This window comes from Danaus plexippus, chromosome Z, assembly GCF_018135715.1.
Source record: "Danaus plexippus chromosome Z, MEX_DaPlex, whole genome shotgun sequence".
NCBI lineage: Eukaryota > Metazoa > Arthropoda > Insecta > Lepidoptera > Nymphalidae > Danaus > Danaus plexippus.
Window position 1 is genome coordinate 5,832,620 of NC_083559.1, and position 12,415 is coordinate 5,845,034.

At 30.5% G+C, this 12,415-nt stretch overlaps 2 protein-coding genes across 2 annotated transcripts; both read left to right on the forward strand.

Moving 5' to 3' along the window:
* Positions 1-640: 640 nt before the first annotated feature.
* On the forward strand, positions 641-8,338 carry LOC116778044 (ATP-binding cassette sub-family F member 2). The gene is made up of 12 exons (XM_032671889.2): positions 641-762; positions 988-1,151; positions 1,409-1,615; positions 2,870-3,058; positions 3,805-3,948; positions 4,075-4,198; positions 4,316-4,514; positions 4,618-4,797; positions 5,704-5,844; positions 5,984-6,175; positions 6,771-6,974; positions 7,303-8,338. The coding sequence occupies exons 2-12, from the start codon at positions 1,001-1,003 to the stop codon at positions 7,438-7,440; spliced, it is 1,869 nt and encodes a 622-aa protein (XP_032527780.1). The 5' UTR covers positions 641-762; positions 988-1,000; the 3' UTR covers positions 7,441-8,338.
* Positions 8,339-9,821: 1,483 nt separating this feature from the next.
* On the forward strand, positions 9,822-11,501 carry LOC116778046 (ADP,ATP carrier protein-like). The gene is made up of 4 exons (XM_032671896.2): positions 9,822-10,179; positions 10,254-10,515; positions 10,596-10,827; positions 10,926-11,501. The coding sequence occupies exons 1-4, from the start codon at positions 9,987-9,989 to the stop codon at positions 11,166-11,168; spliced, it is 930 nt and encodes a 309-aa protein (XP_032527787.1). The 5' UTR covers positions 9,822-9,986; the 3' UTR covers positions 11,169-11,501.
* The last annotated feature ends 914 nt before the right edge of the window (positions 11,502-12,415 follow it).

The window sequence follows — 12,415 nt, forward strand, 5'->3', positions numbered from 1 at the left end:
AATGTTTACGTATAAAGCTCGTATCTGGTTTTTTGTTAAGAGATTAAAAGTGTTCATTTAGTTTCAAATGAGCACAGATAATAAAATAATTTAAGAACATTACAGTATTACCTAAATTTTCCTATTAAAGTCGATCTACGACATACTGTAGTAAACAATACTAATAATAAGGAAGTAATAGTTTTAAGCTCCCAGACAGCAACATGCATTGTAATCGATGAACCTAATATTTATAGGGTTTGGCTTGAAACCGTACTGTGCCTACCCATCTACTGACATTCATTTTTTTTCTTTCGGTGTATTTCTATTTCTTTAAATGCTGTAACTTTCAAAATTATATAAATTTTAAGCTTAATTTATAGTTAAATTTAAAAAAAAATCTTTACAAAAACAAGAAAATTCTATACTTTTTGGTTTGGCAACGATAGAATAACAATAATCAATAATTTTTTAAGTCTTGATTACAAATATATGAATAATCTTAATTCCTTAAGAAGATCCTAATGATTTTTATGCTTTATTTAGTAAATTTTTTTGTTATTACAATTTATTCAATTTACGTATAATAAATTTGAAAACTTTAGGTTGATTAAGAAAAAAAATTTTTGGTTATGGCTACCTAGCAATTTAAGATCCAGCTGTTAATGTCAAATTCAAGTGACATTTCCCATCATACTAAGTACATAGAAAAAAAATGTCTTTCTTTCTATAGCAGCACGTGTAGACGCGGTCAGCTTGCTTATCATCGTATAAAATTAATAGGTATTAAATAATAAATTTCATATTTTTGAGCGTTAATGATTATTAGAAAGCATTTTAGTAGTCCCACAGGGCCTAGGTAAAGAGGTGATAATTGTGTGAAATGTATCTAGACAATATGAAGTGTACATTAAAAGTTAACTGTATACTTTGATGTTATAAAATAGCTTTGAAATCTACACGAGTTACTCGCGTGCAAGGATTGAAGGAAAATTTGTTATTACGTAGGTTATAATCAACAATGCCTTCGGACGCAAAGAAACGAGCCCAGCAAAAGAAAAAAGAACAAGCTACTAATAGAAACAAGAAGCCTGTGGCAAGAGTGACGACTGCAGAGACGAATGGTTCTACAAATGGTGCGGTAAAAGAAGATCGAGAGCTCACTGCTGAAGGTAAATTCAAAATAAATAAAATCTTATATTAATTAAATAATAAGCGTTATAATTTTTAACAATATGACAACAATTTTAAATTCTCTACTCATTATATTGAACTTTATTGTAGTTGACATTAATGTTTTTCTTAAAAGGGTTCTTAAAATAGTTTTTCTATTTTTTTTTTTAAATAGTTTGCTAATTATATTTGATCAATTCAAGGACAACTGTGTTTGAATAGTCTTGTTAAACCTAAAATGTATGTGATTACTTAGAGGCACTATGTCTGAAGCTGGAGGAAGAAGCGAAAATGAATTCTGAAGCCCGGTCCTGCACTGGTTCATTGGCAGTTCATATAAGATCAAGGGATATAAAGATTGCAAATTTTTCCATCACTTTTTATGGCAGTGAATTGCTACAAGACACATTGCTAGAGTTGAACTGTGGTCGAAGATATGGCCTTGTTGGTCTTAATGGCTGTGGTACGTAAAATATTTTTTTATTTTGGTATTTATAGGAAGATATAAATTTCCGAATTCTGTATTTCTTTAATTTCCAAGCATGATTTTACAATATTTTTTTTAATGACGATATTTTTTTCTATATAAATGAATAACAATATTATGATTATTATAATTTTATTTATTGCTCTGCACTTTTTTGTTTTTGCAAAATTTTCTACTTGCTATAATTTATAGTTTTGATTTGGTTAACTGTAAAGATTAAAAACAAAAAAATACTAATATAGAAACTAGGAGCTACACCAGTTATATATTAAATATAATATTTGATACTATTATAATGTATTAAGATTAAATATATATATATATATATATATTACACAGTAATTAAAGAAAAATCTAAAACATCTTATTTTTTTAAGAATTAAAATTTAAGGTGACTGTGTCTGTTCCATTTCAATATATATTTTAAAAGACTCTTAAAGTTCAAATATATATATATATATATTTATTTGTATTAATTTTACCTACTCATGACCTATTTAAAAATTAATGATTTTTAAAATCACTTTCCCTATGAATCAGTGCATTGTAACTTATTATTGTTTTGTGTTTATCAATATAAAGATTATATAATCCTAAAAAAAATTCTTATTTACTTCATCAAGTTATTATATAGTTTATAGCTTGATAAAGTAAATTTTATTCTTGTAGACTTTTCAATTTAATATTTTGTTTATAATATGAAAAATATTTTTGAATGCCCCTTCATTACTGGAAAAGTAATAAATTTATATAATGCAAGTCAATATTGACAATTAGTATCCTATAGAGCATTCTATTCATTATGGAGTTGAGCAAATAATCTATAATAATATTTAAAGTTGTTACATCATTACCATTTATAATAAAAGCAATGCAAACGTAAATCTAATGTTATGTGGAATTATTTTATGAGTTAAATATTTTAATGCAGCCAAGCGAAATATATATTAAAATTTTACTGATGTAATATTACATTACACTTTCATTGTTTTTTATCCCTCATAGATATATGGGATTGTTAATGTTGTAGCTTAAATTATTTTAAATATATTATTCTTTGTAATCTAAATGGATCTCTTTAAGTCAGGATTTATCCGATGTTATAATTAATACATTGCCTGCTCTTGCAAATGTTTGAATGTGCTAGCAAATAGTAGTCTCTATAAGTACTTACTACAAAGAACATTATTTATATGACAAAGAAGTAAATAACATTGGTTTTGATTTTAGGTAAGTCATCATTGCTGGCTGTGTTGGGTCGGCGGGAGGTACCAATACCAGACCACATTGATATTTTCCATTTAACTCGTGAGATGCCAGCGTCAGATAAAACAGCCTTGCAATGCGTTATGGAAGTTGATGAAGAGAGAATCAAGTTGGAGAGACTTGCTGAGGAACTCGCCCAGTGTGATGATGATGGTATGTGTTGAAAATGTTATACATTTTAAATGGGTTTTATTTAAAGAGAAAAATGGTTAAAAGCTATAGTGTTGTTTGATTTATATAAAGTTATGTTTAGTAAGCACATGCAATAATATGCGATCTTTATTTCATCAATAATTTATTAATATTTTTTAATTATATTATGATGTCCTCATGTGTTACAGTAAATAATAATAATAACAAAATGTTTATTAAGAATTAATAATATTGTTAATGACATTATATTTGTGTAAATAATAAAATTAAAAGTTTTTTTGCACATGCTGTAATGAATTCAATTTACATATTTTATTCTTATCTTTTTAAGAATGCTTTTCTTTATATAAGAAAACAGAGCAGCATTGAAATTTTTGACACAAATATTTATACTCAAGATTTACATTCTTTTAAAATATACAATCATATTAATAAATATATTAAAATTAAGGATTGTTATAGTTACATAATTTTTATTTTATCGTTATCATCATGTTGCTTTATTCAGACATGACTACTAGGTATTAATGAAGTCATCATTGAGATTTAAAATTTATAATTTGTTAAATAAACACAGGTTATATTTTTATCGAAATAATAAATTTCTTTAGCTATTGTTTTTAATAGCTTCATTTTCATTAAACTGCAAAGAAAAATGTAGTAGAACACGAATTCATATTTATAAAATTTCTTGCAAAAATCTTTACAAAATTTAAATTAAACAATTTTCTTCTAAAATTTTACAGAATCCCAGGAACAGCTGTTGGATGTTTATGACCGTCTAGACGATTTAAGCGCTGACACGGCCGAGGCTAGAGCAGCCCATATTCTTCATGGTCTAGGATTCAGCAAGGAGATGCAACAAAAGGCGACCAAGGATTTCTCAGGAGGTAAAAAAAAACCAATTGTCATACTTATCCTACGTCATCCTTATATTTAGATGTGTGTCGTTTAGATTTATATGTTGTAGTTATTCTACAAATAAGTGGTTGATCTTATAACGAGCATTTATTTAGGTTGGCGTATGAGAATTGCTTTGGCGCGTGCGTTATATGTGAAGCCACATCTGCTTTTGTTGGACGAGCCAACTAACCATCTTGATTTAGACGCCTGTGTGTGGCTTGAAGAGGAACTCAAACAGTATGTACTAAAAATGATATGTGATTGAATGGAGATTTAATGTCTAAAGTAAAATGTTCTTGAAATTCTAATGTATGAAGTTATTATTAATTATGAATTATTATGTATCGCTTTCAGATATAAGAGAATCCTAGTGCTGATATCGCACTCTCAAGATTTTCTGAATGGAGTTTGTACCAATATAATTCACATGAGCAAGCGTAGGCTGAAGTACTACACTGGTAACTATGAGGCCTTCGTAAGGACCCGCATGGAGTTGTTGGAAAACCAGATGAAACAGTACAATTGGGAACAAGATCAGATCGCTCATATGAAGGTATAGAATAAGGTCTTGTGGTTGGGTTCAGTTTGCTTTTAAATTCTATTACCTTAACCTTCAAGAAATGATGTCATGTTTTATCTATAATCATATTTTTTAGAACTACATAGCTCGGTTTGGTCACGGTTCCGCTAAACTCGCTCGTCAGGCCCAGTCAAAGGAGAAGACACTAGCGAAGATGGTAGCTCAAGGTCTTACTGAGAAGGTGACGGATGATAAGATACTCAACTTCTACTTCCCGTCATGCGGGAAAGTACCACCGCCCGTTATCATGGTTCAGGTAAAAAAATAAAATACATAAAAATAAAAACACGAAATACCAGAGTTCATATTTATAGTTCTAATATTTCTCGGTACAGTATAATAAATGAATCACGTGTTAGATGTGATCATTTCCTAATCCATTGCTATTAAAAATTGTATATCTAATTCAGTTTCTATAGTAATTTAAAATATTATTTTTACTATGCATTTGTTTTTCGTTGAAGAGTAGAAAAATACTTGTAGTTTTTATCAAATATCGCTTATACATATTATTTTATTATTGAATAATGCCACTACATTTGTTTTGTCAGAGTTATTTGAACCTCAAAATATAAAATAGGTCTTGTATAACAAAACTGTTGAAACTTAGTCATTGAAGTGTGAAGCATTAGAAAAGATAGAAAGTTAAATTGACCAAGATACATTTTTTGTTTTATATTTTGCAACAGTTGTCTAACAAAAGCCGACATACTTTCGCTTTTATTGTAAATTCTTGTTATTTGCAACTATTCCTTAACATTTATTTCTTATAATGAATGTTTTTCAAACTAAAAGCTTCTCGTGAATCTTTGTCTAAAATCTAAATAAAGCATATTGAGTCTAGAATTAACAGACTTTACTGAACATTAAAAATGTGTAGCGTATTGTTAGAACAGTGGAGGGTTTTTGTTATTATTCATTGTATTCTGTTACAGTAATCTATTTTTTTTTAACTAATAACAACTCTTAACATCTTCCAACAAGTTACATTATTAAGTCAAATCAAGTCCTTAGGTAGTTTTGAATAATTGAAACCTGATTCATAGTTAAGGGCTGTATTTATATTGCTTTATAGCTCTATTTATATGCCAAAACTTGTGGGAGTCATATCAACAGAAAGGTTTAATTTATGATAGAGTAATATATTTTTTACTCATTCCAGAATGTTTCATTCCGCTACACAGACAGTGGACCTTGGATATATAAGAATCTGGAGTTCGGTATAGATCTGGACACCCGGCTAGCGCTCGTCGGACCAAATGGAGCAGGAAAGTCTACGTTGTTGAAACTTCTATATGGAGATGTAAGTTCAATGTAATGAATATATACATTTATGTTGTGTTTGGCATCCAATACTTGTTAAAGAGAAGTTCACAGATTCATATTGTTATATTGAGAAGTCGGTTGAAAACTATAGTAAATTTCATAAACTTTCTTCCCAGTTGGTGCCGTCGACAGGTATGATCCGTAAGAATTCTCATTTGCGCATCGGTCGTTACCACCAGCACCTTCACGAGCTGTTAGATCTAGACTTGTCCCCGTTGGAGTATATGATGAAGGAGTTCCCAGAAGTACGAGAAAGGGAGGAAATGAGAAAAATCATTGGAAGATATGGTCTTACTGGAAGACAACAGGTAAATGTCATTAATATATCATCCGGTTAAGTGATAACTTTGTGCAAAGTTCGACATCCTCGGGAGTTTCCACAGTCTGGGTTGTGAAGGTAAGTTTAGTACGTAGTGATTAAAGGTTTTGTTTACTTAGGGTGGTGAGATGTAATTATAACCGTTGAGCATTAAAAATTAAGGTACTAATGAAATACGTAGATCTAGATGGTAGATAGAATTTCGGGGCACCTTTTATTTTTATCATGGAGCTTACAATAACAAAACCAGGTTGTCGTAATACGGTTGGCATTATTACATGATCGGAGTAATATGAGTAAAGTTAAAAGCTAAAAAGAAGAGAAGTTGGCGAAGGTGGCAACTTGCCTGTCAAGTCCTTCCATAGTATTAAGTCTATGTCGGAGGGTATCATATACCATCTCATTTGAATTATGCCGCATAGACAGCTATAGACAGCCGCATAGACAGTCAAAAACCCAGAATTTCAATGGATATCTAAGTTTTAATGCTGGCACATCTCACAAACGGAAGACCTTAAGCAGCTGCTTGAGTTATGTCCTATAACACTGCTGTATTTTTATAATAACAATAATAATATTTCCAGGTGTGTCCAATGCGTCAATTGTCTGATGGTCAACGTTGTCGCGTTGTATTCGCCTGGCTGGCGTGGCAGACACCTCACCTGCTGTTGATGGACGAACCGACCAATCACTTGGACATGGAGACCATAGACGCCCTCGCTGACGCCATTAACGACTTCGACGGCGGTATGGTGCTTGTCAGCCACGACTTCAGACTTATCAACCAGGTACATTAACACTCCACACATAGTTCCTTGACTGCATTTAGATATATTCCATACATTACATATACAACCGATGTACGATGATGAATATCTTTCTCATCAGTCGTTTTCTTTTAAATAACCATAGTTTTACAAACTAGAAATCCAAAGCCAGATGATGTAATAGTTTTTTCTGACTGAGATTTTTTATTTTAAGATTTTACTTTCATATTTAATTTGATTTATCTATTGTCTTCACTAATGAATATAGAGTTTAATAATTTTATAACTTTTTAAATCTGAAACATTTGGTATTTATTATTCCTGAATATTTTGTTAATATCATTCACAGGTCGCCGAAGAAATTTGGATCTGCGAGAATGGTACAGTAACCAAATGGCAAGGAGGTATCCTGAAATATAAAGATCATTTGAAATCTAAGATCTTGAAAGATAACGCCGATAATGCGGCGAAATTTAACCGCAAATAGAAAAATTTTTAGAATATTTTTAGATTTAATTATATTCAACCGCTCTTTAAACACCTGTCGAGGTTTCGGCGGCGGCTGTTGATGTAGAAATATAGTATTATAATATAATGGCTGTTTTTCCGTATCACGAGTATTCGTAGCTTAAAATACTTATGTAAAATATAACACAGCTCTCTATTTTTCCTGTTTTTGTAAACTCACAATAAATCTTGCACAGTATTAATCAATATTATTTAGATGTTATCAATAAGCCGCATGAACGTGTCTTATAATATTTTGTCAATACAAAGCTTTCGATCCGCGACGGGTGTTTATTGATTCAATTTGTGATCATAGAAGTGTAAAATCAATTCCCCCAGCTTTTAAATAAACGTGTATGTAGTGTTTATATAATGTGTTATCTAAAATGTATGTGCATAAAGTATTTATTATATATTTAGTGGATATCCGGAATATTGGTACTATAATGGTACTATATATTATGTCACATATATACATATATATATATATATAAATAAATAAATTTTATTTTTATGACAATTACTGGGTAGTTATACGACCAACAATGATAATACGTTGCCGAAAAACAGTCAAGGGTTTAAGTTTGTTTTAAAAATTGGTTTTTATTTTGCCTTATTGTAATAACCTTAACTAATCTCACATTCATATGATTGTAAATCATATATATAACGCCTGTAAGAACGAAATTATAATTATTTTAAAATATGAGTTTACTAAACTGCTAATTTAATGTTCAATATACTTTTCTATAGCATAATACTTATTTATTTAAGCTGTTTCCAATATTCCACAACGATTTATTGTCCGCTTCCATATAAAATGAAGTTGAAAATTAAGCTGCTGTGGTTATTATTAAATAAATTACACCATCTTTTAATTGTGTTTCATTTAACAAGGCGTTACCATTAACCTTTCTATTAAGTTACAAGATATAAATAAAATTTTATTACAGTACATAATACATGATAAATTTAATTATAAAAGTGTGGGAGTTGTTTTAAAAAATTGTCCATAATTATTGAATTTATTCATCAAAATGTACAAATGTCATCGATTTTAGGGAAAAGTGGTTGAGAATATAAATCCTACACGGTGAACTGTTATGATTGGATCTTTGGAGTTAAGCTGAGCTCCACAGAATACTAACATTAATCAATAACACACTTCGAGATAAACCCTAAATTTCTTCTAATTAGTATTTATTCGGAGAAACAAATATATGGATTATGAAACTCCTGTTTTATGTGGCAGTCAGGTGTTGCAGTGTCATTTTTAACAAAGAATAGCTCTTGTATCTTGAGCATAGTTTTTAATTGGACCGTAGTGTTATTGGCATCGACACTACATAGTCTAACATTCAGACCAGTATAATTGACCCAAAAACAGTACAAAAACCGAAAAAAATAATGTTAACTTCGGTTTTTCTACTGGTTTTGGAAAAATTATATTGGTCTCAATGTTTTTATTTTATTTAATAAATAAATTGCTTTGTTTAGACTTCGTCCACTATAAAGTTTTGGTTCTACTTCTGACCAGTAACAATATAGTTTAATATAACATTAGTAGTGTTCGATATTTTGACTGTCAATAAAAGAAAGCATGGAATTTTGTAATTACCTCCACATTTCGTGCATGCCACGGATAATATTAATCCAGATTTAATTATGACATGATTGAAGATGAAGTTATAATACCATGTTCAGATTTAAAGTCTCTTAGTTTTTACGACGGCATTCATTATTCTTACAGTTTTGGAAGTAGGTACATCGCTTCTGGAGATTTTATTTAAGATTATATTTTTAAATTTTTATAATTGAAAAGTATAGAAAAAAGTATATATTGTAACATGAGGGACATATTATAACAACTAACAATACTTATATTAATCCTTAATAGTCTTTCTGTTAGGGCAGGTCTGTTTATCTCTGAGTAAGACTGACTAGCAATTGAATAATTGATACAAGGACGATAACACGATATATACATTTTTATATAAAATAAATTAATACAGAAGTCCTTGATACGATTTTAGTGTCATATGCAGAAGTGCTTATACGTAATTGTTTTCTGTTATTATACCCATTCAAGTACCTAGCGGGCTTTTTAAATGTTTTGAGAAATAATTTATCTCAAAAATGGTTTATAATTGGCAATATAATTATTAAATCTTTAGTAATTTATTTTTAATGAAAATTTAAAAAATTTTTTTGCAAGTGTCTAGGCAATTAGAAACTGTTAAATAGAAAACTTTTTCTGACCTAAAAAATCGGATCAAAAATATATATTTTTTTATAACTAGCCACCAAGTTTCGTTAGCTATTCCTTTTTCAAACAAAAAAAAGCTACTAAGTATCCTTCTTTTGTGTTCTTGTAATTGTATGTCAAGAATTAATGTCGCGTAACAATCTAGCTAAATTAATTTATTGTGTCATTTTGCAAGAATAAAATTATTTTTAGCGTATAGTTATTGTTGTTGTGATGAACTCTGCTAGCAGTTGAGTATTAACAATAGTTACTGCTGAATTATGTCTAAAAAGAAGGAAGAAAAAGATGAAGGCGGCAAGAGTGTTGACCCTTCTGCATTTTTAAAGGACTTTGCCGCTGGCGGAATATCCGCTGCAGTGTCAAAAACAGCTATGGCGCCTATGGAAAGAGTGAAGCTCATTTTGCAAGTTCAGCATGTATCAAAACAAATATCTGAAGATAAACGGTACAAAGGTACATACTTGGATCTCGATACTTCTTATTTAGCTAGAAATAAGACTTAAGTAACCACCTCATTTTGTTCACAGGCATTATAGATGCGTTTATACGAATACCGAAGGAACAAGGTCTGGGATCGTTGTGGAGAGGGAATCTAGCTAACGTAATCCGTTATTTTCCAACACAGGCATTAAATTTTGCTTTTAAGGATGTATACAAAAAAATTTTCCTAGAGGGCGTTGATAAAAACGTCCGTTTTTGGCGGTACTTTGCTGGTAATTTAGCATCTGGTGGTGCAGCCGGAGCAACTTCACTGTGCTTTGTGTATCCTTTGGATTATGCTAGAACCAGGTAGGTTATACTTAAATGGCAAAATCTAGTTGTATGAATATGTAAGTAATAGTAAGATTAATATAAATTATTTTTTAAAGATTAGCTGCAGATGTCGGAAAAGGTAAAGCAAAGGAATTCAACGGTCTCATTGATTGCTTGACGAAGACTATTAAATCTGATGGGCCCTTGGGATGGTATCGAGGTTTCGTTGTCTCTGTGCAGGGTATAATAATTTATCGCGCAACGTATTTCGGACTCTATGATACAGCGCGTGGTATGCTTCCGGATCCAAAAAATACATCTTTGTTCTTTACTTGGCTAATTGCTCAGGTACGAAAAATTAAATAATTAAGTTGTTGGATTATGTTTTAAGTTGTTTTTATATAAAAATTCCTTTGAAATTAAATCTAATTATAAGAAATTTTTAGACGGTAACAACGATCGCGGGAATCACGTCATATCCACTAGATACAGTGAGGCGGCGAATGATGATGCAGTCCGGACGACCGGTGCATGAACGACAGTACAAGAGCACAGTTCATTGCTGGGCCACCATACTCAAGACGGAGGGCCCTGGGGCATTTTTTAAAGGTGCCTTTTCAAATGTTCTTCGAGGTACTGGTGGAGCATTTGTATTGGTACTCTATGATGAAATTAAAAAATTGCTCTAACTGTTATCGGACAGTGATTGTATATTTACATATATTATATCCGATCTGTTATGTTGATTTGGATATTAGTCAAATTCAGCACTTGTGAAATGCTGAATTTAATTAAATTATTTTTTTAAATTTATCTAACTTGTATATCGGGCCCCTCTATACATGGATTTTATAATATCAAATTTTACCAGGTATAACAGTATCGTATCGTATTATTCTATGAATCTTTTATTTCCTTAACTCGGAGGATAAAAGCTTTTAATACCGTAATGTTTTGCTTAATTTATTTGTATTTGCATGTTATTGTCATCTTTCTGAATTGAATAAAAGTTTAACCTAGTATTCGCTTTTTTTCTTTTATCACATCAACCAATTTTAAATCATTTAGACCTAAATTATGCTGTATACAGATTTTATTCTATATTTTCAATACATAGATGTTGCTATCGTGCTACTGAAAAGGTTTGTTTCGAATTTGTAAAATGTTTATAGTTTTAATTTTTTTTTTTTTGATATATCTCACAAGGTTTTGGAACTTATTTATGCAGTAGTTTTGGTTATTAAATGTTGTCAGATATATCTTTAAAATGGAGAGGATCAATCGTACTTTACATCAGATTACATGAATTATATTAAAACGCCAAAATTAGTATCCAAATATGTGATCTTCAAATGTCATCGGAATTGGAAAAGTGTGTGCTCCTGTCAAAGTTTCTCCAAAATTTTCCCGATTTCATTATTGGTGCTTGTGGTAGAAGTTCCTCTTGCTTTACTTATTGTCGTAATGGTCGTTTTAAGAGCTACAACATTTTACTTCTGATTTCTTTCGCAATTATAATATGCGAGCAGTAAAGAGAGTAGTAGGGTGGAGCATATTAGGTCGAACACTTTGAGAGTTTAACCAGATTTCACATATAGGCACATTGTTAGATAAAATCATTTTATCGCACATAGGAGAATCGGGTAAGTGCGATCTGATGAATAATTTATGACCCGGAGGTTGATTCATTTTTCTATGACGTTGAAAGCAACCAAATGGGGGTAGAAGGTTCGCTAAATAATTTTATAACAATGATTCGCTAAAAATCACAATTTCATCTTCACCTATTTTATGTCGTTCGATGTACCCGTGCGTATTTCACTAAGTACTTTTTTTTTAGTAATTAATTGATTAGCATGACACGTTTTAGGGCATACAGACATACTAATACTAAAAGTAATACTTCCTGCATTACACTTATAAATATGAAAATAAA